General features: G+C 44.5%; 1 protein-coding gene across 4 annotated transcripts; it reads left to right on the top strand.

The window, feature by feature from the left end:
• Nucleotides 1-321: 321 nt before the first annotated feature.
• On the top strand, nucleotides 322-22,724 carry LOC102695078 (acyl-coenzyme A thioesterase 11). Of its 4 annotated transcripts, none has more exons than XM_069194008.1 (16): nucleotides 322-622; nucleotides 5,547-5,760; nucleotides 6,786-6,855; nucleotides 9,672-9,732; nucleotides 10,432-10,533; nucleotides 10,931-11,066; nucleotides 11,718-11,874; nucleotides 12,719-12,838; nucleotides 15,139-15,277; nucleotides 16,485-16,540; nucleotides 19,318-19,384; nucleotides 19,819-19,907; nucleotides 19,988-20,116; nucleotides 20,746-20,877; nucleotides 21,324-21,450; nucleotides 21,701-22,724. In XM_069194008.1, exons 2-16 carry the CDS (start codon nucleotides 5,574-5,576, stop codon nucleotides 21,854-21,856), a joined length of 1,728 nt encoding a protein of 575 aa, XP_069050109.1. In that variant the 5' UTR covers nucleotides 322-622; nucleotides 5,547-5,573; the 3' UTR covers nucleotides 21,857-22,724. The 4 variants fall into 4 exon arrangements, with proteins under 4 accessions (XP_069050109.1, XP_069050111.1, XP_069050112.1 ...); XM_069194010.1 differs by lacking the exon at nucleotides 322-622 and adding an exon at nucleotides 2,155-2,318; XM_069194011.1 differs by lacking the exon at nucleotides 322-622 and adding an exon at nucleotides 2,617-2,761.
• Nucleotides 22,725-23,305: the final 581 nt, after the last annotated feature.

The raw sequence follows: 23,305 nt of genomic DNA, 5'->3' as shown, positions 1-23,305 counted from the left end.
TCCCTGCCCCAAACAGACCTTTTTGGGGGGGCAGTCCACCACCACTACCGCTAATACCATCATCATAAATTGTGATAAATTAGCAAGCCTAACTTCAGATGGGTCATAATGCATTTGCTAGCACGTTTGCGTCTTGTCTTGCATTAGTAAGGGTTTTCCCTTTTTTGACAGTCCCTTTCCTACAGCTCAAGTCCAGAGTTTTAGCCTGTAGTCTATAGAATACGAAAGAGGCGTAATCCTGCCGGAGCAGTCCATGCCGAGCATGGCCCCACCATAGGCGAAGGTCGCAAACGCAATGGTGAATAGTGCGTAGGGCTGGCGAGGGGAGCGCGTCTCAGTGCGCGCCGCCTTAGTGTAGTTTAAGGGGAATGACTTTTTGAGAGGTGTGTCCTCGTTTTCCTCCGCCAAGCGCCATCTAAGTACGGGGAGAGTGGTGTGTGTGGTCAAAACGGGCTGTGACCGGGTTGTCTGAAGTTGGTCGGGATTTCCGGTAGTTATTCCGATACGGTCTTGCAGCAAAAAAAAAACACCCCCAAAAAAATCACCGAACCTCGTTTTCTGGCGAGCCCGCCGGCCGGCCGGCCGAAGCAGATGCGGTCTGACTTTCAGGATCCACTTTAAAGTAAGACGATATTTACATACTGTAGAGTTTTGAAGTTACCCGGTGACAAACTTAAAAGGACAAATCGGAGGACCTGTCAGCGGTGTATACAGAGTTGCTCAATCTCCTCTGTTTGGAGCGTAATGCTTTTTTTTTACACTTGTTTTGCAAATTGCGACAGCTGTATGTGGTTTTGTAACTATATACTTGTGGTATTTATGTGCAAACGTGTTTTTGTTCATGCCTTCTTAAGATAATACAGTTGTGTAACACGTGAATCTGTTACAATGTGTACTGAAAGGCGTTTATGAAGGAAGTGTATAGTACATACGGTATTACTTTGTTTCGCTTTGTTTGATTCAGGGAAAGCATCTTTAATTTGAACGGTCCCAACTCGCACACAGTATAGGAATTAGCGAGGTTACGTTAGTTTTACATTGCAAGTCTCCACATGAACATGTTTACAAATTCTAGTGCAAAAAGAAAACTCTCTCGCCGTGCAAATTCTCTCACCCCAAACCTATTTTTTTTATTTCAGACACTTTCAGGACTTTTCACAGGCACTGAGCTCATCTGGTCTGTCAGTGTTGTGACAAATTTGGACAAACCATGATGTGTGGTATCCCCCTGTATATGGGGGAGATGCAGAATGTGTCCTAACACCTGCTCACAGCCATTTCTCAGTGCTGTAGAGCCAATTGTGTTACAAAACAGTCGATTAAACACAGTAAAGTCACAATAAATCATGATGAAACCGTGAAAAACAACGACAAACCAAAGCGATTGTTACAAACAGAAAAACCCGTGAAACTGCTGTGCAGATACTCTTTGGTGAACCTAAAAAACGATGAAAGGCTTGTACTTTAATATAGTGAGCACTCACCTTTAATTCATATTGAAATATGTATTTTTGAAGTTTCTCACAAAACAGAAGATATACGGTAGCCTGTCCTGAGAGATTTTGTTTTCCAGATTCACCAGTTCACAGCCAGTCAACGTTGTTTAGCTTGAAGTTCCGATTTATCAGAACGATTAGGTACCGATGATCATTGAATATTAATCATTTCGGAGTAAATGGCTTTTCTGAGGGTCTGCAGAAACAGTAAGGCAGTGAGTAAAATCAACAATCACCACAGTCCATAAAGTGGGCTTTATCTGACTGGTCCTACACTGGGTCTGTGTTTGTGGAGCTATAATACATTATATTAAGAATATTATATGTTCTTGTATATTGTATATTGTTAAGAATACACACGGTTAGTAAGCGTGAGAGGGGTGAGAAAAGAGAGGCCGTTCAGCCTTGCTGGCCCAGCTGGTAGTTGGTAATTTAATTGATCCGACGGTCTCGTCCAGCCATTTCATGAAAGAAGCCAAGGGCGGTGTTTTAGACTGGTTCTCTCAGCCAGAGCAGGTCGAGGAGCTCTTGTTCCTCCCCGGCGCTCTGTCTTTGGTCCAGAGCTGCTTCGGCGCAAACTGTCGTTCAAAAAACCAATGGAAGCTGACGAGTGACAGGGGGTTCGCCGGCTGCGGACAGTGCTACCACAGACAGGCGTACTGCGTAAGAGATGGGCACTGGCCAGTATCGTTAGACTGTACAACTGTCAATTGGCATACTGTAACACCGCTCTGACACCGTTCTTCCTGAAGAGCCGAGCAACAGAGGGCAAGAGCACATTCCAGCAGCAATACTTGTCTGGGACTCCAGTATTTTTGTAAGGTGAGAGTCTATATATAGAGTGCAGACGTTGCCCAAAGAGCACACAGTGCGTTCTTGCTTTTCCGGTGGTAAAGGCTATTAAGAATTGTGTTTCTTTTTTTTTTTTAAAGTATGACCTTCAGTTCCTGAAGTATGCTATCTCTCAGCGCGGATGCAGTGACTCGATGGAGGTTTTACTCATTTGCTTTTAAAGAAGTCTGTGTTGAAGGTCAGATGACTAGCACACGTTTCTCGTACCCGGTTGCAAAACTCGAATATGGGACGTGAAGTGACGCAGCTGTGATGCGGGGCAGTAGTGAGAGCTGCCGGAGAGTTCCTGCCCCGGGGGCAGAGATAGTCAAGGCAATATGGCCCTGATCCAGAAGCATCTCCCTGATCTCGCTTGTTTCGTAGTGCTTGCATCCTTAAAGCACCGCAGCGGGACGCAGTAAAGTGACACTCAGGTCTGCGGACGGTCAGTATATAAAGCTTTGAATCCTGGGGCAGTGTTTTAGAAAGTGGTGCGCTGTGGTTGTATTGTCTCTGCTTTTCTGGTTGGGGTAGTAGGTGGCTCTCTTGTGTACTAACACAATACAACAATAATAATATTGTCCTTATCTGCTTATCTATGTAAATATAAATGAGTTATCCTGGTGCAGGCATGTGGTTTGAATAGCTAACTTGTCACTGTTCCGTTTTTGAAGATCCCAGTTTATGCTGACTTTTATAAGATCCCAGTTTATGCTGCCGTTAAGTAATCATTCAAAACTCGTTTAAGAGCCAGAGAGGACTGGAACTTGTAATAGTTATTACCTCCAACTAGCAGCAGTCTGCAGCGTAGGAAGGAAATGGCGTTTTTCTGGATGCCAGCTCGGTACAAGACTATTAAATGCTTGGTTGTTTATTTTTTAGTATTTATACTCCATTTTAAAGACCTGTGTTAAGTCTGTGCGGGCACATTTGTTAAAACCCACTAGTGTTTCCCAGTGTGAAAATGCTTACACAGGCAGTAGATGTTCACAGAAGAAGAGAAGGCTAGCGATGACAGTTTTGGGGAATGACTTGCAAGGCTTCAAAACCACTTCCTCTGGAATTCTCGTGTTCGTCTCTTGCTGTCAAAGACAAGTTAATCATCTGGGTTTTGTAGTTCGTGGGTCTTCCAAATAATGGATTTTGTAGTTTGTGTGCGTGCATAAGCCTGCTTTTTTCATAATGTGTGCGAGGGGCCTTGAAAGAGGTGTGAGGAAAACAAAAGTTGTTAGAGACCAGAGTGAAATGTTTTCATCTCCAGTTGTAGTGTGGGAAGGCTTTGTACGAGCTGTGCTGAATTAACTGGCTGTTTTCAGTCTCTGTATGTTTGCCAGTGTTTTATCAATAGGGCGCTGCCGAGACACAGACAAAGCACAGCCCATTGACTACTGCGCTTTTCAAAGTCTGACCAGTTTTTCTTCTTCTTCTGAAAGTTAACAACTTCGAAGGCAGTTATGACTTTCTCATTCTAACATGAAGCTGCTTGTCCAAGCCCTTCTCCCAAATCAATATTGTGTGTAGTACAAAATATGATAAAAGTGCTAATAAATCAGTACTGCACGGTTATTATTTGAGAACATTGTGGAGGAAATAGAAGATGTTTTTCATGCTTCAGGCATTGCTCAGATTACATCATATGGGGCTTGTAGTTTTTTTTTCTGAAATTTGCCAAGGAATCAGAAGTCTGATGAAAGAAAACGCTGCTGTCAGTTGAGTAAGGTGATTTCCTGAATGCGAGGTGGAGGCAGTGCTTCAGCCTTCGTGGGTGGTCTGGGACAGGGCTGGGCAGCCCTGGAGGTGCCTCGTGTTTTCCAAGTCGAGTTTTCCGGGTCTTTTTTAAAACAGCTGCAACAACTCCTTTCTGTCCATGGTCAGATTCCAGAGAGGCTTCTTTTTGAGGAATGGAAGAAAAGGTGAGGTGGGACATTTATCCCACACTTGTCAACAAAGTAGCACAGGTAAAAAATAAAAGACCTTACCAGTCATGGCCTCCAAATAATCCCCATCTCTGAACTGGCTTCATCCCCCCACTGAGAGCTGGTATGCAGTGAGAGTACTGGTGCATCATCCAGGTGGGGCTGCACATTGGTGGCAGTAGAGGGGAGTCCCCATTACCTGTAAAGCGCTTTGAGTGGAGTGTGCAGAACAGTGCTGTATAAGTGTAAGGAGTTATTATGATGTTCTCTTGATTGTGCTGTTCATGCTGCACTGAATGGAGAGGATCCCACTGAGCTTCTCGGGATCGTACTGGGAGCCATCAGTTGTCCGATCTCCCTCAGAGACCTATTAAAGCCTAGTCTGTGACGCTGGTCAAACATTGGCCTTTTCTGTGGTTTCTCTGCCACAGATCCAAGATGCATCATTACTGCTCTTCAGAATTAGCTGTTTTCTGAGCTGTGGCCATGTCGGAGCTTGACAAAGCACCGATCATGTGGCTTTTTTTAAATAACGGGCCCAAGAGCAGCATTGAGTGTTATGTTTTGTAATTATTAGCATAGAGGGTTAAGGTACAGTGAGGAAGGTACAGTGAATTGAAAGAAAGCTGAGGGCTTATATATAAACAGTATGGTTATAGCATGGATTGTAGCTACTTAGCATTAAAAATCCAGAAATCCACAAATTCCTTTTGTGAACTTAGATAAAAACTAAATTGAAAACGGCTGAAACTGCAGATGATCATAAGAATGCAAAGTACACACTGTCCTAAAATGTGTGTAGTAAAACCACTACTGTAACCATTTAAGACCCCATTTTCTAAATCCCTGCGTACATTGTGTGTACAGCATATTCTGATTATTCTGTTTCTTTGCATTTTTTATTCTTTAAGTGTGCTATTTTCTAAATGTGGTATCGGACGTTACTCAGGCTGGGCAAAGAAGGAGGACCTGCGAGTTTCTTGAAAGCGAATTCCTAAAGGTTTCACCTTTCAATAACTTGAAAATATTTTATGTGGGTCTGGGTATTTTACTTTGCAAATGCTGTAGTGCACATACACCGTACTGTTTTACTGTTTCACCAGCAGTGCGTTGGGATTGAATTTTCAGGCAAATTCATTTTAACACCCTGCCATTTAACAGTACAAACAGTAGGGTTTTAAGGGGAAAAAGAACAGCTCCCACACTCAGAAAGCTAAGATGAAAGTTGTCTTCCTGGCAGTAATAATAACTCACTTTTTGTGAGACTAATTGCTTTTTTGCTTTACTTGTGTTTTTGCACCAGGGCTGCCTCTGCAGTTCTGAAGCAGCGATGTCAAGCGGCCCAGAGTCCCCGCTCCCGGAGGAGCCCTTGTTTATCCTGGAGAGTGGGGAGGTCTACAGAAACCCCACCGAGGTCAAGATGAGCCAGATAGTGCTGCCGTGCCACGCGAACCACTGCGGCGAGCTGAGCGTGGGGCAGCTGCTCAAGTGGATGGACTCCACCGCCTGCCTCTCCGGTGAGACTCCCCTCTCTCCGCCCTCTTGACAGTCCGCAGCGACTTCTGTTGCTGAGAGCTTCCTGACTGAGGGTGCCCACACTGTTTTTTTTTTTTTGAAGGCAGCACTGAAAAATATCCTGCTAGTCCAGTCTGGCTTAGTGGCGCGCCAGCAAGCGGTTCCTCTACAGAGAGCCTGTCCGACACGCGTTACTCATTTGCGCCCCTTAAAACTTAAAAAGGAAAAAACGCCTGCCACCTCACGCCTCAATCCGCAGTTATTGTATTGTATACAGAGTCTCGTTAGTTGCATTTCATCCTTTTCTTTTAACTTGATCTTTTAGTTGAATAGTGGGGTGAGGGAACTTGCTAGGAATGAAGAACTTTGAATAGTGGTAATCACCGTTTTAAAGTTTAAAGTTGTTTAAAAATGTAAAATCACACCCGAAGAGGGCTCCGCAGCCGAAGTGTTTTCTTTCTTCTCTTTTCAGCGGGGAATAAATCTGTTACTTGTTCCTTTGCAGCCTACGCATGCTGACGCAGCTCCCCTACCTATAAATGTCATGTGTTTCCTCTTTGGGGTGGCATGGTTGCACAGTGGTGAGCATTGTTGCCTCACAGCGCAGGGACCCCCGAGCTCGATTCCAGACCTGGGTGGCTGTCTGTGTGGAGTTTGTATGTTCTCTCCGAGTTCATATGGGTTTACTCTGAGTTTTCTAGTTTTCTCCCACAATCTAAAGACATGCTGGGAGGTTAATTGGCTTCTGGGAAAACCGGCCCTGTGTGAGTGTGTGCCCTCTGATGTACCAGCGTCCTGTCTGGGTGTACCCCATCTTGTACCCATTGCTTGGCAGGACAGGCTCCAGCTCCCCTGTGACCCTGTATTGAATAAAGTGGTTGAAAAATTGATGGCTGGATCTGCAGAATAAGTAAACTAACTTAACCACGTTCTATATCTGTTCTTTCCATTCTGTATTGGAAATGTGTGTCCTATATGTTATCTATACAGGGATCTTAACCGTCTTCAATTTCTTGTCTGATTTCAGCTGAAAGACACGCCGGATGTCCCTGCATAACAGCCTCTGTAGATGATATCAATTTTGAACACACTATCGGGTAATTTTCTAACCGTCTTCCATAAATGCAAAGTCCCGAAAAATAAATGGCTCGATTTCATGTCCTCAGACACTGGAATGTAAAGTAGAATAATAAATTAACTTGCTCATTTTTGCAGGGTGTGTGTCTGCAGGTTAGTAGCCTCAGATGTTCTATACAAGTTATCTGTAAGCTTGCACTTCTGTGTTTAGTCTCTAGAAGCAGAATGGGAATTCACAGGAGACAGCGCAAAGCATGTGTGTAATTGCTTGTAGCTCCGGGGGTCTCCCAAGACTGCACTGTAGTGCTGAGTGGGGACATTCCCTGATTCCTTTGCCTCAGACACAGGGCAGATCTGAAGGAGCAGGGACAGAATATGCGACAAGGTGCTTTTTGCTCTGTAGGTCAAAACACTCTCCTTTTCAGGGACTTTGAAAAGGTTTATAAAGACAATCGCACCAAGAACTGAGCTTGCCTTACTAAAAGAGCAAGTATAAAGGTATAATTTGTCATGTCTGCGGTGTTGTAATACTAAATTAATACCGTTAACTCCAAATTAATCATGCACGTGAACTGACAGCATATGAAAACTGGGAACGCATACAGTAGATTTGTTCCTTGAGTTAGTTGTGGGTAGCATTGGGATTGGAATTTTTTTTTTTTTTTATTCTGGTGGAAATTTTTGCAATCTGTCACAATTTTCTCGTTCAGACCTGGGGGTGGGTCCCTGTAGTCAGATTTCAGACTTTGAATAAAAATGCCTACTGAGGTTTCTACTGAGGTTTTACTGGGTAGATGTATTTCGCGAGGCTGAAATGCTATCTATGTGTTTTTGAGTGGATGCTTTTTTTTTTTGCATTGTATTGTGTTTGCATTGCTTGCAAGTTGCAAGCCATATGGACTGGGTGCCATTAATCCCAGCCACCTTTGGATAATAACCTGCCAGGATAGGAATGAGCCTCTTGATTCCCAGGCCAATCAGCAGCAGCCCCACTGCATCAGAACCCCCCAGGGATCTTGATGGAGACCAGGCAGCACTTGAAGGAAGACCCTTAATTATCGTACAGCATGACTTTTGATCAATGTTCAGCACAACTCAGACAGGTGCCCAGTGCTGTTAAGCTATTAGAACCCCCAGCTGTGTTGCTAAAACTGTCATTTGTTAAGCAAATAAAATTTGAAGAGTCACTGACTATTTTACAGCCAGCTCTAATTAGCTCTCTTGAGTAGTGTAAACTACGAGCAGGCCTAATTAATTATCGCAACTGTTGCCACTCATGGGGGTTTTAATTACAGCAAGCAGAATTCAATTAAAATGCTGCTGAAGAAAAAAAAAAGGACACCAAAGCAAACTTTGAGCCCACTCATCTCCCTGATCTTTCTCTACCTGACAATGAGGTTAGAAACATCTGTGTGATTAGCCTTCAGGATGCAGAGAAGACGCGCGTCTTCATTATTGCTCCCACTAGCTGGGAAGTCTTCTCTTCAGCCCGTTTGTTGTCTGTGCCAGAGAGAAAAGCGGATATTTAGCTGCAGTATGATGCAGTATGATGCTGATTTATGATTCTGTTTTTTATTGAACAATGTTTGAGTTTTTGGTAAAGACTTTTTTTTCCCCCATCTTAATTAAGAACGAGTGGTTTCTGACTGTCAAGAACATCTTAAAACATGAGTATTTAAAACATTCAGATGTTTTGCATGATTGTTTTGTAAGCATTTGCAGAAGATGCAGTCTTTCTGATCTTAAAATAGAGGAAAAGAATAATCCATACATTTAAATGCAATTTTACCTGCTGTACGTATATACAAAAGACAGCCAGACAGACATTTAACCAGATAATTGATCATCTTTTTTGTCTGAAAATATCAAGAAATGTCAGACACAAATGGAAATTGCCTTGGTACATTGTTTCGTAAAATGTTTGTAAGACCACACTGGGTGCCTTTGCAGTTTAAGGGTATTGATGTGTATGGGGTGTAGTTTAAGAAGTAAATAAGAATGAGAAAATTGTATTTTGGTGCATTCGAAGAGGGGTATCCATGTTTGCATCCATACACGCAAACCTGTGGGACATGTGGCTTTTTGCTGTAAAGCGATAACTAAAACTCACTCTCTCCAAGTACCTCACTGCCGATGGGGCTCCTGGGATAGGAAACCTGCTGGCTGGGACCTGTGGCTCTTCTGCATGCGCACAATCACGCTGGAGGTGGTGCTCACCAAGGAGGAGCACTTCATAAAATAAGCACTGATTAAAATTCAGAAGCCTTGCTGCAAGTGGCTCTGGAGCTCACCCTGCAGGAATAGTCTTTGCTTTGTATGCAGCGCACAGCACGGCTTAGTGCTTGAAGTCTCTAGATGTTCTGCTCCGATAGATGTCTTACCTGAGCGTGTGTGTGATAGCAGGTTTGCGCCAGTGCTGCTTGGGGCCATGCTAAAGGAAATGGGTTTAATGGAGGAGGGGGGATTTTCCTAGAGGGTTCCCACTAAGAGTTTCAGCTAACCTTTATCTGAAGCAGAGATTAGGAAACGCTTCTCTGTAGAAGGAACCCAAAATACAATGGTTGTGAATTATAGTAATCAATTATGTGTATAAGTTATGCTTTTATTTATTTATTCTTAATTTGTAAGATAAAACTATATGTTACTCCTCATGCTGATTCTGGGCATCATAACAGATCGCGGAGTGTTTATTCTAGATTTGATGGTTACGCACAGACTTATGTGGCAAAATGAGTTAAAGGAAGAAGCTGGAGTTCATATCCCCCAAGGCAACCTTTATCTTCTCCTGCAGTTTTCTGTTACACACATGGGAAGTAAAATTGTTCTCTTCTTTTAGGGTTGGACAAGTAGTAAACATCAAGGCTAAGGTCAACAGAGCCTTCAACTCCAGCATGGAGGTTAGTAATAACTGCTGAAGTTCCTGCAAGCACCTGTTCAGATTATTGCCCGGTCATCGCTTTCTTAAGAACCTGAGACAGGCTCTCGATGAGAGGAAGCCATCTGGCTGAGCCTTTTCCAGGTTTTGGTTATACAAATGATCCTGGAGCTCCACAAGGAACTAAAATAATTCAGATTTGTCAATGATTTTTTCTGCAATACCTGCTCAATTTGGAATTGGTAGCTGGGTGTCGTGTTTTCGGGGCAGAACTCGTGGACAATAAGGACGTGCGGACAGGCTCCTCCGGCCCCCCATGCACACCGAGTCCTGCGCCCTTTGACACGCCGCACGCCCAGCGCTGACGCCGAGTGAGGTCTCAGAGCTGACTGCAGGAGAGGTGTGTCCCCGCGGTGATGACACCCTGTGCCTGCAGCACCTGTTGACCCGGCAGGGTTTGCTGTTGCACCAGCAGTTGTGTGCCACCACCTAGGCAATCCTGGTCAAGGATCTGCGGACATTTTTGAACGTGCCCAGTGATATTGGAATCCAAGGCATTAAGGCAGAGCTGTATATCGAAACGTTCAATGACTTTTTTTTATCTCTTCATTTGTGGTTAAATTAAACAATTAAGAATGGGCTTTTAGAATTAAACCACCTGGTATTTAACCACCTGCGTTCTGCGTTCCGACCTGTGAAATGCACGTCCCTTGCCTTTCAGGTGGGTATAGTGGTGAGCTGTGAGGACCTGTTCGTTGGGCAGCAGTGGAAGGTGTGCAATGCCTTTGCTACTTTTGTGGCAAGGCGCACAGATTCAGGGAAGGTGAGATCAGGTAGAATTAACCACTTTCTCGAACTCCTGATGTCGTATAACCCATTTACACCCTTTAGACTGTTAAGCGTGTTTATATAGCTGAGGTCTACCATTAGCTCTGTGTAATTTAGCTCCTTGTCCTTCTGCCTATGCTTGCTTGAAAATCACTTTTTCTCCCCCTCTCCTGGGCTCTGTATGAAATCCTTAAAGCTGCTCTATCGCATCTGTGAAACTCATCTCTAAAAGCTAAAAATCTTGGCGGTTCTTACAAACACAGTTATAGGAAAAAAGTAGAACCTTCCTGAAGGACCCATTTCTGGAAGTAGCCACCAGGCTTAATGGTGTTTCCGGCTGACAGTCATTAGGCACTCCTGTCCTCATTCCCCCTGTCCTGGTGTCTGCGCAGGTGCAGCTGAAGCAGATCATCCCCAGGACACAGGAGGAGCAGATGGAGTACAGCATCGCTGCCGAGCGCCGGAGGATGAGACTCATCCACGCCGAGATCATGAAAGACCTGCTCAGCAACGGCACCTTTCAGATAGGTCAGGCGCCCCCACATCTGTCAGACTTTGAGGGGCTGCAGGGAGCCGGTGGGAGCACTGGGGAGGACGTCGCTGTCCGCAGGCAGAGTTGGAGCTGTGAGCTGTTAGGTTGCCGATCAGGCCTGGTCACCAGCAAGCAGCTGGCGTGAGTGGAAAAACATATCCTGTGGAGTGGCGCGCTTGCCACTTCACAGTAGACACAGTCCTTGAGACTTCAAGAATAATTCACGTCCAAGTTCATCCTTTCAGTCCTGAATGCTTTCACCTCTGATTTAAACTGTCAAGTAACTTAATTTTCTCATTTACACACTGTGATGCACTTGTTGCAAAACACTAGTGCAATGTAGAAAAAGTCGTATGAAGTAACAGAGGAACTGCAGCTGCACAGAAACCCAGAGAGTATTGAAATTAGTACCTCGTAGACGTGACTCGTTTTTTATAATTGCGTTTACTGACCTCCTTCTGCTAGATTACGAAACAACTGCAGAGGGTGTTAAAATCCCGTTTAACGGATTTTGTACCGAAAACACGTCGAACCCCCGTGTATGCAGTCTTCTCGCCGGGAGCCGTCTCTGACCGGCACTGCCAGCTCCTCTGTGTGTCGGCCCACACGTGGCTCTGATGCCAGGCTCTGTGTTCGCCTTTCGGCAGCTGAGGAGTGCGAGGAGCACCAGGACGCCGTGCCAGCGGAGAAGACCCGGGTGGAGAGCGTAGAGCTGGTACTGCCTCCCCATGCCAACCACCAGATCAACACCTTTGGAGGACAGATCATGGCCTGGATGGAGAATGTGGCCACCATTGCAGCAAGGTACTGGGCCCCCGGCTCTGCGTGGCACAGCTAATGCCTAAATAACACGTTTAAGCACCGAGGGTAATCTTTTTGCTCGTTACAGGGTTTTTTTATTACGTTGCAAAAGCGGCCCCGTTCTTTATATGGGGCGGCGTGTGTGCCCATAAATCGTCAGGACAGCGGGAGCCTCTTTGTGCGAATGAACACATGGGGGTGTTTTGTCCCTGCACGCTCTGAAGCTGGTCGCGGAGTCTGGGCTGAAAAGGCGGGAGGTCCTGCTCTCGAGCTGCTGTACCGTTGTGTTGTTGTCTCGGCGGGAATCGGAGTCGCCTGTTCTGTATGATAGACAGGAGCTGCAGTGTAAGCCCGTGACTTGCACATTTTGGGGAACTGTAACTCCATTTGGGGAGGTGTTTCCTCTTGAGCGCCACCTGAGAAAACGGGGGCTTTGCATTTGCCCTTGACACCCACAGTGCTGCGCACTTTGAGCCTCACACTCAAACGCGTTTGCTTATTCCGATTCCTAACATTCTGTGCTGTTATAGAGAAGAGCCTGTTAACGATGGGTTTTATTCAACAGTTTTAGACAAAATTCAGCTGTGTAAGGGCAACCATTGTGTCTTTTTGTTTTATCCTGGCATCTTCAGGGTTTCACAAAGAAGCTATCATTCTGTGTTCCACTAGGGGGCACCCTTGCTTTCTGTGGGTGAGGGTTGCCCCTTTCTATCTTGTCCTGCATCACTGTTACAACGCTGGGAGCCCTTATAGGCCAATGTCAGCAGAGGCCTCAGCCTAGCCCAGCTTACAGTCCTTAAACGGAAAAGTGGTTCATATTCCGCAATAAAATGTCTCTCTTTTGCAGCCGTTTGTGCAACGCTCACCCCACTTTGAGAGGCATTGACATGTTCCACTTCAGGGCTCCCTCTCATGTGGGAGACCGCGTGGTTCTGAAGGCCATCGTCAACAACGCTTTCAAGAAAAGGTAGGTCTGCTGGAAGGCTTCAGGCTGCAGCTTGGATGTTAACCAAAACAACAACCCATGAACATGTAACACCTCATCTGGGTCTGAAGGTGTTCTGTTGCGTGGGCGGTGGAGACCAGACACTGTTGCGGTGTTTAAATGAAGTTTATTAAACACTTACTGAACAAACGGTGTACTGGGGCTGGTCCAAGCCTAGTGTTTGTGAATGTATCCCAGCTGGTTGAGGAGTGTTTTTTAATTTGTTGGCTTTTTAAAAGCCTCATGCTGTTCTTCCTCTGAAAACGATGTTGCAGGGGTTTCTAGAAAATCATGCTGATGGGGAAAGAAATTCTGTATCCGAAGTATTTCAGCATGCAGTGAATTGTACGGTACAGTGAGATGATGTGCTGTAAAGAGCGCTAAAATTAAGATTTTTGACTCAGGTTGTGAAAGAGTTACCTTGATTATATAAAGGTACCTTTTGGCAGATACACATGTATATTCAGTTTCAATGTCATCCTTGGAATGCAGGATCTACAGGTTTGAAAAGGACAGCTTGATTTTGATTGAAAGGAACAGTTGTGTAAAGGAAATATATTGTCCTTTTATTATACAATAATATTATTATACAATAAAAGGACAATATATTTCCATTACCAACTGTTCCTTTCCAGTCCTGTCCAGCCTTAAGTCTCTGGATCTGTGCCTGTGGCATGAAGGTTGCCAGTTCAAATCCCATGGGCAGCAGAGGAATCCTACTCTGTTGGGCCCCTGAGCAAAGCCCTTAACCCCAACTGCTCCAGGGGCGCTGTACAATGGCTGAACCTGCGCTCTGACCCCAAGCTTCTCTCTGTTTCTCTGTCTGTGTGTCTCAGGGAGAGCAAGCTGGGGTATGTGAAAAAAGACAAATTCCTAGTGCAAGAAATTGTATAGGGCCAAAAAGAGCTCTTATCTTATCTTGATTCATCCATAGTTGAGGGATAGAGCTTAGATATCCAGGAAAGCTGCCTTTGGTTGCTTTCAGCTCTTTTTAGTTGGCTGTTGGGAGGACATCGAGGGGAAGAAGGCAAAAAGAAATGCTTGTCAGCCACCATTACACTTGGGTCTAGATAAAGGCAGCACACGCCATGTTTATAGATAAGTGAAAGAATTGCTGTGATGCTGTCAGCAGCTCATTGTAAAAAATATTGGATCCATTAGTGTGAGACTGACGTTAAGACAAAAGAATCTTTGAGTCTCTAACTGTTAGTCTTTGTGAACAGAATTACTGGTAATCTTCTATTTTGGGCAAACCTTTGAAAAACAGATTTTCTTATTGACTACAGTGCGCTGGTGCTTGTACTCCGATTTAAGCGTGGCTGCAAGTATTTGTTTTCTGTGCGGTAATAACACAGTGGCTTCGGAAGGGCATTGCTCTGTGTCAGCTTCATGCATAATTGTCCCGATGAAATATTAAGCTGTCAGTGAGGCTGTAGCACAACGGCAGTAAAAACTGATTAAGATAAATCAGAGATAAGATGTTGCTCAAGGACAGATGATTAAGAAAGCACAATAAAAGTATATGAGGCCATTGTTTTTTAGATGAAAGGGCTTGGTAAGTTTGTACCAAAGTCTTTTGCATGTTGGATTGCTTTGTAAGTGACTTTGTCCTTATTGCAGATACTGTGGGCGCTCATTGAATAATCCCCAACTCAAAGGACTGGTAGTCGTGAGCACAAAATGTCGCTGTGCTTCTGACTCCCAGTTTCAGTGTTTACGAATTTTAGGCACTGCCTTTATTCATTATGGCATTTAGATTTAATGTGATTAATTTTGTATGCCGTTGTTTTACATATGTGTTTACATTTTTGTATGTGCTATTTTATTATTTTGTTTTTTTTAATGTAATCATAGATGAAGGTGCCAGCCAAATAATATTAATTTTGTATCCATATTAGACACAGTATACACCGTATCTTAGCCTACTAAGCTTAACCTACTATGGATGGGGTGTTGTTCAGCCCCCTTTGCCCAAAGGCTCCAGCGAAGCTATACAGCGGGTTGATCCTGGATGAATATGCACTTTTATCCCTGTCTCGGAAAGTAAGCGAAAAACAAGCTGCATGCCTGTAGCCGCTTGATGACTCAGGAAATGTGAACAATAAATGGCAGTGTTCTGGCAGTGCTGAGGTTAGGGCTTTGTGTACACAGTGGAGTAATCAAGCCGGATCTTCACCCCAAGGCCTGGGCTGTGGTACGCCAGTGTCTGAGGAGCTGGGGGCTGCAGGCTCTGTCCTGCTCTTCCCTCCTGTAGCCACGCGTGTCTCCTCTCTGTGCCGCAGTGTGGAGGTTGGCGTGTGTGCAGAGGCCTATCAGGGCGGAGAGCCGCCGCGGCACATCAACAGCGCGTTCATGACCTTCGAGGTGCTGGGAGAAGACGACAAGCCCTGCACACTCCCTCACATCCGACCGGAGCCTGTGGTGAGAGCCCCCCGGGCATCCTTCTGCCACACCGTGTGTGTCCCCAGCCCCGAATTTACCTGCTCCCGAATCAGAATCAGAGTCTCCATTATTGTCCACACGCACTGGAAACACAGTGGATACACAGGGCACTTAACACATCCAGTGGATTTTACAGATGTATCCAGTTAAAACAATATAAATAACTGCCATAATATTATACAGTATATATTATTGATAGTTATAATAATGTAAATAACAATATTTTGTACTGTATTGTTTTGTACAATACACTACAAAAAACAAGATTCAGGTGTGAGCTGCTTGCTTATACATGCTGTCAATGCAGTGCTGTGAAGGGGCCCATACGTCATAAAAGAGTAAAACAGCACTCTGGATGAACTTGTTTTTTGTAACCTTTGGTTACACTTCTTCCAGAAGGTAGTTTTTCAGATTTGGAGTGTAGTGGATGTGAAGCAACATTTGATATTAACACTGCTCTGCTGTAAACACTCCCAGTATAGATGTGGTTCAGCTGGTTCCGTTTCTGAAATCATTTTGCTGCCCATGTTTATAATCCTTAAGAGCTTTGCTCTGCCTCTGCCACCACGATCCCCATCTCCCCAAGAGGAAATGACTTGTGTAGGCCAGCTCTGTTTGGTAACTTTAAGCTCCTTAACCTTCTCAAGAGCGATAATCTCTGCGTGGTTTTTTTTAAAAAAAAAACATTCTTTGTGTTTTCAAACTAGGAACAGCCTCTACAAGCTGACCATTTATACTTATAGACTGAAGTGTGGCTGGCAGCTAAGACAATTAGAGTTAGATTAATACAGAAATAAAAATTAAATGTTTAAGGTTTGTAGTTAACCTTTCAAATGTATTTTTGTTTATATGAGAGAAATATGAAAAGGTCAGTGTTATGAAGCCACAGAATAACACCCCTGACCTTGTTCCAACAAGAATTCTTCCTCTCTTCTACTCTTTCCTGATCATTCACATTCACATTGCTCTGCAAGAGCTGCTTGCTGTCTTTTTCTTTCACTAAACATTGCTGCAGCCTTCCGATCTCTGATGTCACAGTGCTGCATGTGTGAGGCTGTCATGCTCGACCCGGGTTTTTTTACATTCTTGCAAGACCTCGTGTGGGTACTAGTGCCTGGTGCCTTTGAGGGGTTACAGTAAAGACGAGGGACACTTCCCTTGAATTCATGGGGGTTTCCATTGGCAGGATGGGAAGAGGAGATACCAGGAAGCCATTGCCAGAAAGAAGATCAGACTTGACAGGTAAGAAGGCCATTGAAGAGCGGTGTCTCTGCTGGGATTGCAAACAGAGTAGCTGCAAGTTCAGCTGCGCAAACGCATTGCAGTCGTGCTTTGTTTCCATCTTTTAGCCAGTCCTGCCTTTTAGTCCAGCGCTAAATCAGGATGGTTCTCTGATTTTCGTCACTTGAGGGGTTGCCCTTTTTTAAAAAACTGCTTTAAGCTTATGAATGCAAGTAGCCAAGCTTAACCAGCTTTAAGTTAGAAATGGTTAGAAAGTGATCCATGAGATGTCAACACATGACCGGGCTCTGACAGGACTTCAGGTGGTGTTCAGCCTTTCTTTGACTGCTCTGCTTTGTTTGTAGTAGGCTGCGCTGTGCCTAAATGGTATTGATGCAAAACAAGGAGTACCGCTTTCCCTGGAGATCAGTAAAAGTTAGAGACATTGTTGATTTATTGGTAATCCATTATCGTTGGAAAGTGCCTCTGGTTGTAAATGCATGCATTAGAAGCCGGCAGTCAAGAGGAAAGATTTCCTGCAATTGTCCCAAAGAGTGTAGAATTACTCAGGGCCACCAGTAAGCACATGGAAACTGGGAGCTGTTTTTAGCTGTTTTCCAAGTATCAGTGCTATCAGTAATACAAGATAATCTAGTAATCTTGGGTAGGCACTCAGTGCTGCATTGCTGTCTGCTTCTGATGTAGAAATCTGCTCTAATTCTGACATACTGGCTAAAAACTCCCGTCCAGTCCTGAGCAGTTGGAAGTAGTGCCTCTTACTTCTTTCTCCCGGAATCATCAGATCCTGCCCTGTGTTGAAACATGAGTTATTTGACAACCAATAATCTGGCTTCCAGCATTTTTCAGTGCTCACGGCCAATAGCATGTAGTTCAGCAGACTGCTAAAAGCAGCAGCAGTCCTGCAGTAGGACACCGTGGAAATGAGACGTGGGCATTCTGATCTGGTGATAAACTGAATAAACTTGCATTTTTCTCCAGGTGTTCGTGATTTTATTTCTTTTGTTAACTTGTCACTGTTATTTTTGTTTCCACACATGTTCACTACACTCCTCTTCCTCTTAAAGTATATCATACAGTATTTACAGGAAATATTTTCTTATTGAACCGCACTAATCGTACTAATGTGTTATAGTTTGGATTAAACAAGGTGAACTACCAGCAACTGCACTATAAAGGTGGTCTACTTGCATTTTATGTACTCCCTGCTATAACATGGTTTTTCTGTAAAAAAAGTTCAAATCGCTCAAAAAACGCAGCCGCAACCCAAAAACACCATGCTACAAATGTGCAACAATTCAGACATTTTCATCTCATGTTCTGTTGTGGTCATTTCTTCCCCTTGAAAATGTGTTAAAAAGGCATTGCCCATTGCACAGCATCAGTCCTGTATGGTTGTTGTAAGCAACATGAAAATCTCCTAGCCAAACACGGGAACGTCAGCGAAGGACCTGATGTAATTCTGCAATTATGGACCAATAGTACGTGTCCAGGTTCTGTTGTGTACATTCCAGACCACAAAGGAAATAAGATCCCAGCAAGACGTATTGTGTCTTGTGTGCACTAGCAACACTTCTGAATACTATGGTGAGCTAAAAAGTAGACACAACATGTTTTCCTTTATGTAATCCCTTAAATACTACCTTCCCCACGACAATATAATGAGTCAGTTGTGGGACCTGTTATGCAAGGATGGATATTCCAGTTAATTTTACAGTTTCACCTTTGTTGAAATTTGCCCAAACAATACCCATGAAAATGAGGGTACTCCCTGCTAACTTGTACAGCCTAGTTCTGAGATACAGTTCCTGGGCTTCAGACTGTAGGGTCTTGACTTCTATGAACTTAATATTCGCAGATTCACTTACGGTTCAGTCTGACTGACGAGGTTGTTGAAACCAAGCTGAAGGTTGTCGAGCGCAACTTTAATATTTAGGCGTGCAACAACCTAGGATCTTGAGACGAATCTTGAGCCTCTCCCTGCCCTGCCCCTCCCCAGGTACCCACCACCCAGCTGGACATGACTTTGCAGAGAAAGCACAGAAATCCACTGGACACGGGAGGGATTCACTTTCTTTATTTGAACTGATTACTATAAGTTGTGTGAGCTGATCAGTGTTGTTTAAATTAATGTAAAGACAGTGCACTATCACTTTAATTATTATATAAGGGAGGGCTACTGTCTTTCATCCATACATACTTCTATACTGTAGTGCATTATGCAGTGGAATAGGGCTGGACTTTTATTTGTGAGTTTGGCTGTTCGTAACAGTTCTCTGCACCGAACCCTCACAAACGTCCCTCCCGTGGTGTCTTTGTGTACGAGACGACTGTGTGCAGACTGCAATTGTAGAAAAGGCCGTTGCAGTCTGCTAGCCTGTGCACAGCAGTTGGAGAAAGATGTGCGTGTAAAACTATGGAGACCGCAGTCACAGTCTTTTTCTGTTCCCTGGCACAATGAGGAGGTCTAATGTGCTCATGATTTATTCACGAGGAGCGAGCCACTACAAAACTGGCAGCTGTGTTTACAGGAGTCTTCGGAAGGACTGAGACAGCTGCTGTGTGTCGTTTGCTTCTGCCAGCATGGCGAAAGAAGCGTTTTAAAACATTTTTACCTATAGATAAAGTCCACTTACTGACTCCTGCCTAAAAGCCTCATTTTTCCACCGTTCATTACGCCAACAAGTGTAGGCAGTACCTTTCCTCTGGGCTTATTCAGTGTGGACTGCAAACACTGCCATTTCGCGGGAAACAGAAATTCGTCTTTCTGTCGCCTATAGGAAATACATCATCTCCTGCAAGCAAACGGAGGTGCCACTGTCTGTGCCCTGGGACCCTATCAACCAGGTAATACAGAGACAGAGGGGAGAGGCCTAGCGAGCCCTGGGAAAAATTCACTCCGGTCAGGCAGCAAGCATGACGCCATTTTTAAAAAACTGACTGTTTACCCAACACTAAGCTACTCAGCTTGTTACTCACCATATCCAACTTTAAAAAAAAAAAAAAAACCTTTATACTACAACTGAATAGCAAACATCGAGTGTACCTCTCTTAGTGTTCTACCATGTTTTAGTTTCGGATATCCGCAAAAAATCAAGAAGCAGTAATCTGCAGACCCTGGATCAAGTCAGTGGCTATGGCCGTAATTTATTAGGTCGTCTTACATGCTATTTTAACATAAAGAGAATTAAGCCTGAAAACCGTTTGGTTGCATTTTCTTTTTTTTTTCTCTTTTTTACAAGGAGCAGTCACCTTTTTCCGTCTCCCTCTTCTGCTTTTAGGTTTACCTCAGCTATAACAATGTCTCGGCACTCAAGGTGCTCGCATCCAAGAACAGCTGGGTCCTGAACTCGGAGAGACGGAAGGTGAGGTCCAGAAAGCTGTGCTGGGCTCCTGGCTTTAAAAGAGTACGCTAAGACATGGGCCTTGTGTTTTCTTGGCCTAGGTGAGCCTTTACACGCTGGAAGAGAACCAGTTCCTGTCGTTCAAGGTGGAGACAAATGTGGGAATGCCAGCAGAGCGGGTCTTCATCCTGCTGTCCGACCTGGGCCGCAGGCAGGAGTGGGACAAACACTACAAGTGCGTAGAGAGAGCACCAAATCTAAAGTTTGCTTTCCGTTATTTATTCCTTTTTCCTCTACCCTACTTGAGCTTGTTTGCAATTCATCTCGGCTGTGCTTGTTCCTCTTTCTAAACAGCTGCCATTCACAGCCGCCCCAAAGCACATAACGACATTAAATTACTGCTTTGATTCGGCCAAGGATTTCTCATTTGGTTTTAGAATGGATTTCTTTTTTTAAATTCTCATAAAAGTATTGCGTGGGAAGCACAGCAGCGTGGCGCCCAGCACTGCTGCTTCAGAGCTGTCGGGCCCCGGGTTTGTTTCCGCACTGTGATACCCTCTGTGTGGAGTTTGTATGTTCTTCACCATGTTGGCATGGCTGTTCTTTACTGCTGCCCTTGCACTTCCCAAAGACTTGCTATGTGCTGTTGCCTCTGCACATGATTATTTTTGTGCTTTCGTGTCCATGTGCACTCGTGCTCTGTGATGGCCTGGTGTCCCCTCCGGACTGTAATCCCCGTGTCTGCTGATTCAGGCTCTGTCTCACTATCGCCCTCCTTAAGGAGAAGTGGCTGTGGGCAGTGGACGGAAAAGCGTTCCCTTTTCATCTGCATGTGGTGTATCACACTTTTATCCTTCTGTACAGAAAGTGCGAACTGATCCAGGAGGTGGATGAAGATGACATGATCTACTATGTGCTCACTCCCTCTGTGGGCAAAGACAGCAAGTTCCAGGATTTTGTGCTGTTGGCGTCAAGAAGGAGGCCATGTGACAAGGGGTTGGTATTGTTCTTGTTTTCGATGCAAGTAGCGTGGTAGGGCTTCAAAGCACTGTGGATCCAGAACCTTTTAGCATCAGAATGATAATATTTAATACTGTTCTGTGCCCAGGACATTGGGAAAGCTTATAGTGTCTTGTGTGTGAAAAAAGTATCCGTCCCCCTCAGCTTCAGTGGATCTGGGGTTTAGGTTTTGGAGTGACCTTAACTGAATGAGGACCAGGGTCATTGCGCAGATCAGAAGTGGCAACTGCATAACGTGGTAGGCTTTAAAGACAGATGGGGGAGAAGTGTCTACAAGTCTGGAGAGCAAGGGGAGAGCAGGAGGCTTCAATGCATCGGGACAACAGATTAGTGACTCATCCCCTGTTTGCATTCGATTTTGTCTTGCTGGTCTGCTGCTCGTTAAATGCTGGGCCGGGGAATGACCCTGTCTCTCCCCCCAGGGATCCGTACGTGATAGCGCTGCGCTCCGTCACGCTGCCCAGTCACCCTCCCACTGACAAGTTCAAAAGGGGCGAGGTCTTATGCGCGGGATTCACGATTTGGGAAGAATCCAACACCACTACCAAGGTAAAGGAGTTTTTCGATTTGCGTCACCTTGTGAACGTTCTACAGAGTACCCCTGCTCCCTGGTTACACTAATATCTGGGGGACCACGTGCCGCCCACTGAAACCTGAAACGAGTCAGCCTGCAGTGATGGGAGATCAGGACCGGAGAGGAACATCCCCAGTACGGCTAACGGATTGCTCCCGATTGAAAAGGAGCAGGCTGAACACTGACCCTCCTCAAGCCATTTTTCTCGTCTATTGTTTTGCGCAGATAACTTACTACAACCAAGCAACACCAGGAGTGCTGCCATACATCTCCACCGACATCGCTGGGCTCTCCTCCACTTTCTACAGCACCTTCTGTGCCTGCAGCAAGTTCCTGGAGGAGAACAAGGGTGGCTCTCCGGCCTTGTCCGCGGCGCTGTGATGCTGGGATGGGACACAGGAAGACGGTTTTGTTTCGCCAGTGTAGAATTTAAGAAGAGACCTAGGTCTGCGTGCACGTTTTGTTTCGTTCTTTACTTAAATACCGACACGCAGTGTGTCCGGTGCTGTGAGTGGTAGGAGTCTTCCCTCTCCTTCCGATTCAGTATCGGTTGGCTTCAGGTTCTCCGTTTCTCACTGAGCAGCGGCTATCAGCGGCTGGACGAAGAGACCTGAGGGCAGCGAGGAATAACACTCCATCCCAGCAGTTGTGCTCCACTCTGTATCACTTTCCCAAAGATTCCCTTTCTTGGAAAAAAAAAATTAAGAAACGTCAATCCTCGCCGTAATGCATTTCAGCACATTCTTACGTAGGTACAGCAGTCTCTGGAAATCAGTCCTACACCATTTCATGACCTTTCAAACTGTCTACATTTACATGTCCTTTTACTCTTGATTCAGAATTTCCAGAGATCTCAGATGGTGCAGCCCTTGACTTGTCTCATTAGGTACAATCTTGGCCTTCCAAGTGTGTTTTGAGACCATAGCCTGCATTTTTTATTTGTCAGGCCACAGGGACTTAGAGTATTCACACAGAATGCATTAGAAGTACTGCACATTTCGCAAGTGAGAAATGAACAATTTGCAGTCTGTGCTGCTTAACACTCCTGATATTGATGCACGTGCATTATTACTGGAACATTGGTGTGTTCTATGACCTTATAAATTCTATACCAGTACTGTAATCTCATAGATGTTTCATAACATGCCGTCAACTTGTTTAAATATTTCAATAATCAGTATTGTAATTTAGATGAAATTGTGTTCTTTTACAAGATCTAAATAAATCACAATGTGTTGAATTCTTTAAATGCTGTAGTTTGTTGGATAGGAACACTGCTGAAGAGTTACTTCCACCTTCAGAAAGTAACCTTTTGGTCTTTACGGGCTCTTATTTTGGTCTAATGCCAGTACCCGCCCAGTGAATTATTTCTAATAAGGGAAATGTTTCTGGAATTTCAAGGTGTCACTCTGTATTTGAGACCATGTAGTGATAGTCAAATATACAATACATTTCATGCTACACCTCTGGAAAGTAATTGAAGTGATTAGAAAGATCTGCTATCTGTGCACTGAATTGTGTCAGAACTTATAATCCTGGATCTAGAACTTTATAGGTGATTTACTCTCCACATAAAAAATGCAAAATGCATTACATGTGCGTAAGTATGTTGCTATTGCACTAGGTTATCCAACTTTAAGAGAAAGAACAAAAATGTATTTTAAATCTTTAAAAAAACTGTGTTTATTTCATTCGTTTTCACAGGGCAAATTTATTTTAAATTCATGCAGTTGTGTTTTTTCTTTGCTGTAGCCCTCAGTGAATAAATCCGCACTCATCTTCATGACTTTATCATCCCAGGGCGTTTCTTGAAAAGAGCAAAAGACCAGG

Source organism: Lepisosteus oculatus, chromosome 9 (genome assembly GCF_040954835.1).
Source record: "Lepisosteus oculatus isolate fLepOcu1 chromosome 9, fLepOcu1.hap2, whole genome shotgun sequence".
NCBI lineage: Eukaryota > Metazoa > Chordata > Actinopteri > Semionotiformes > Lepisosteidae > Lepisosteus > Lepisosteus oculatus.
The sequence above is the reverse complement of the archived record's forward strand: the minus strand, read 5'-3'. Positions and strand labels throughout refer to the sequence as shown.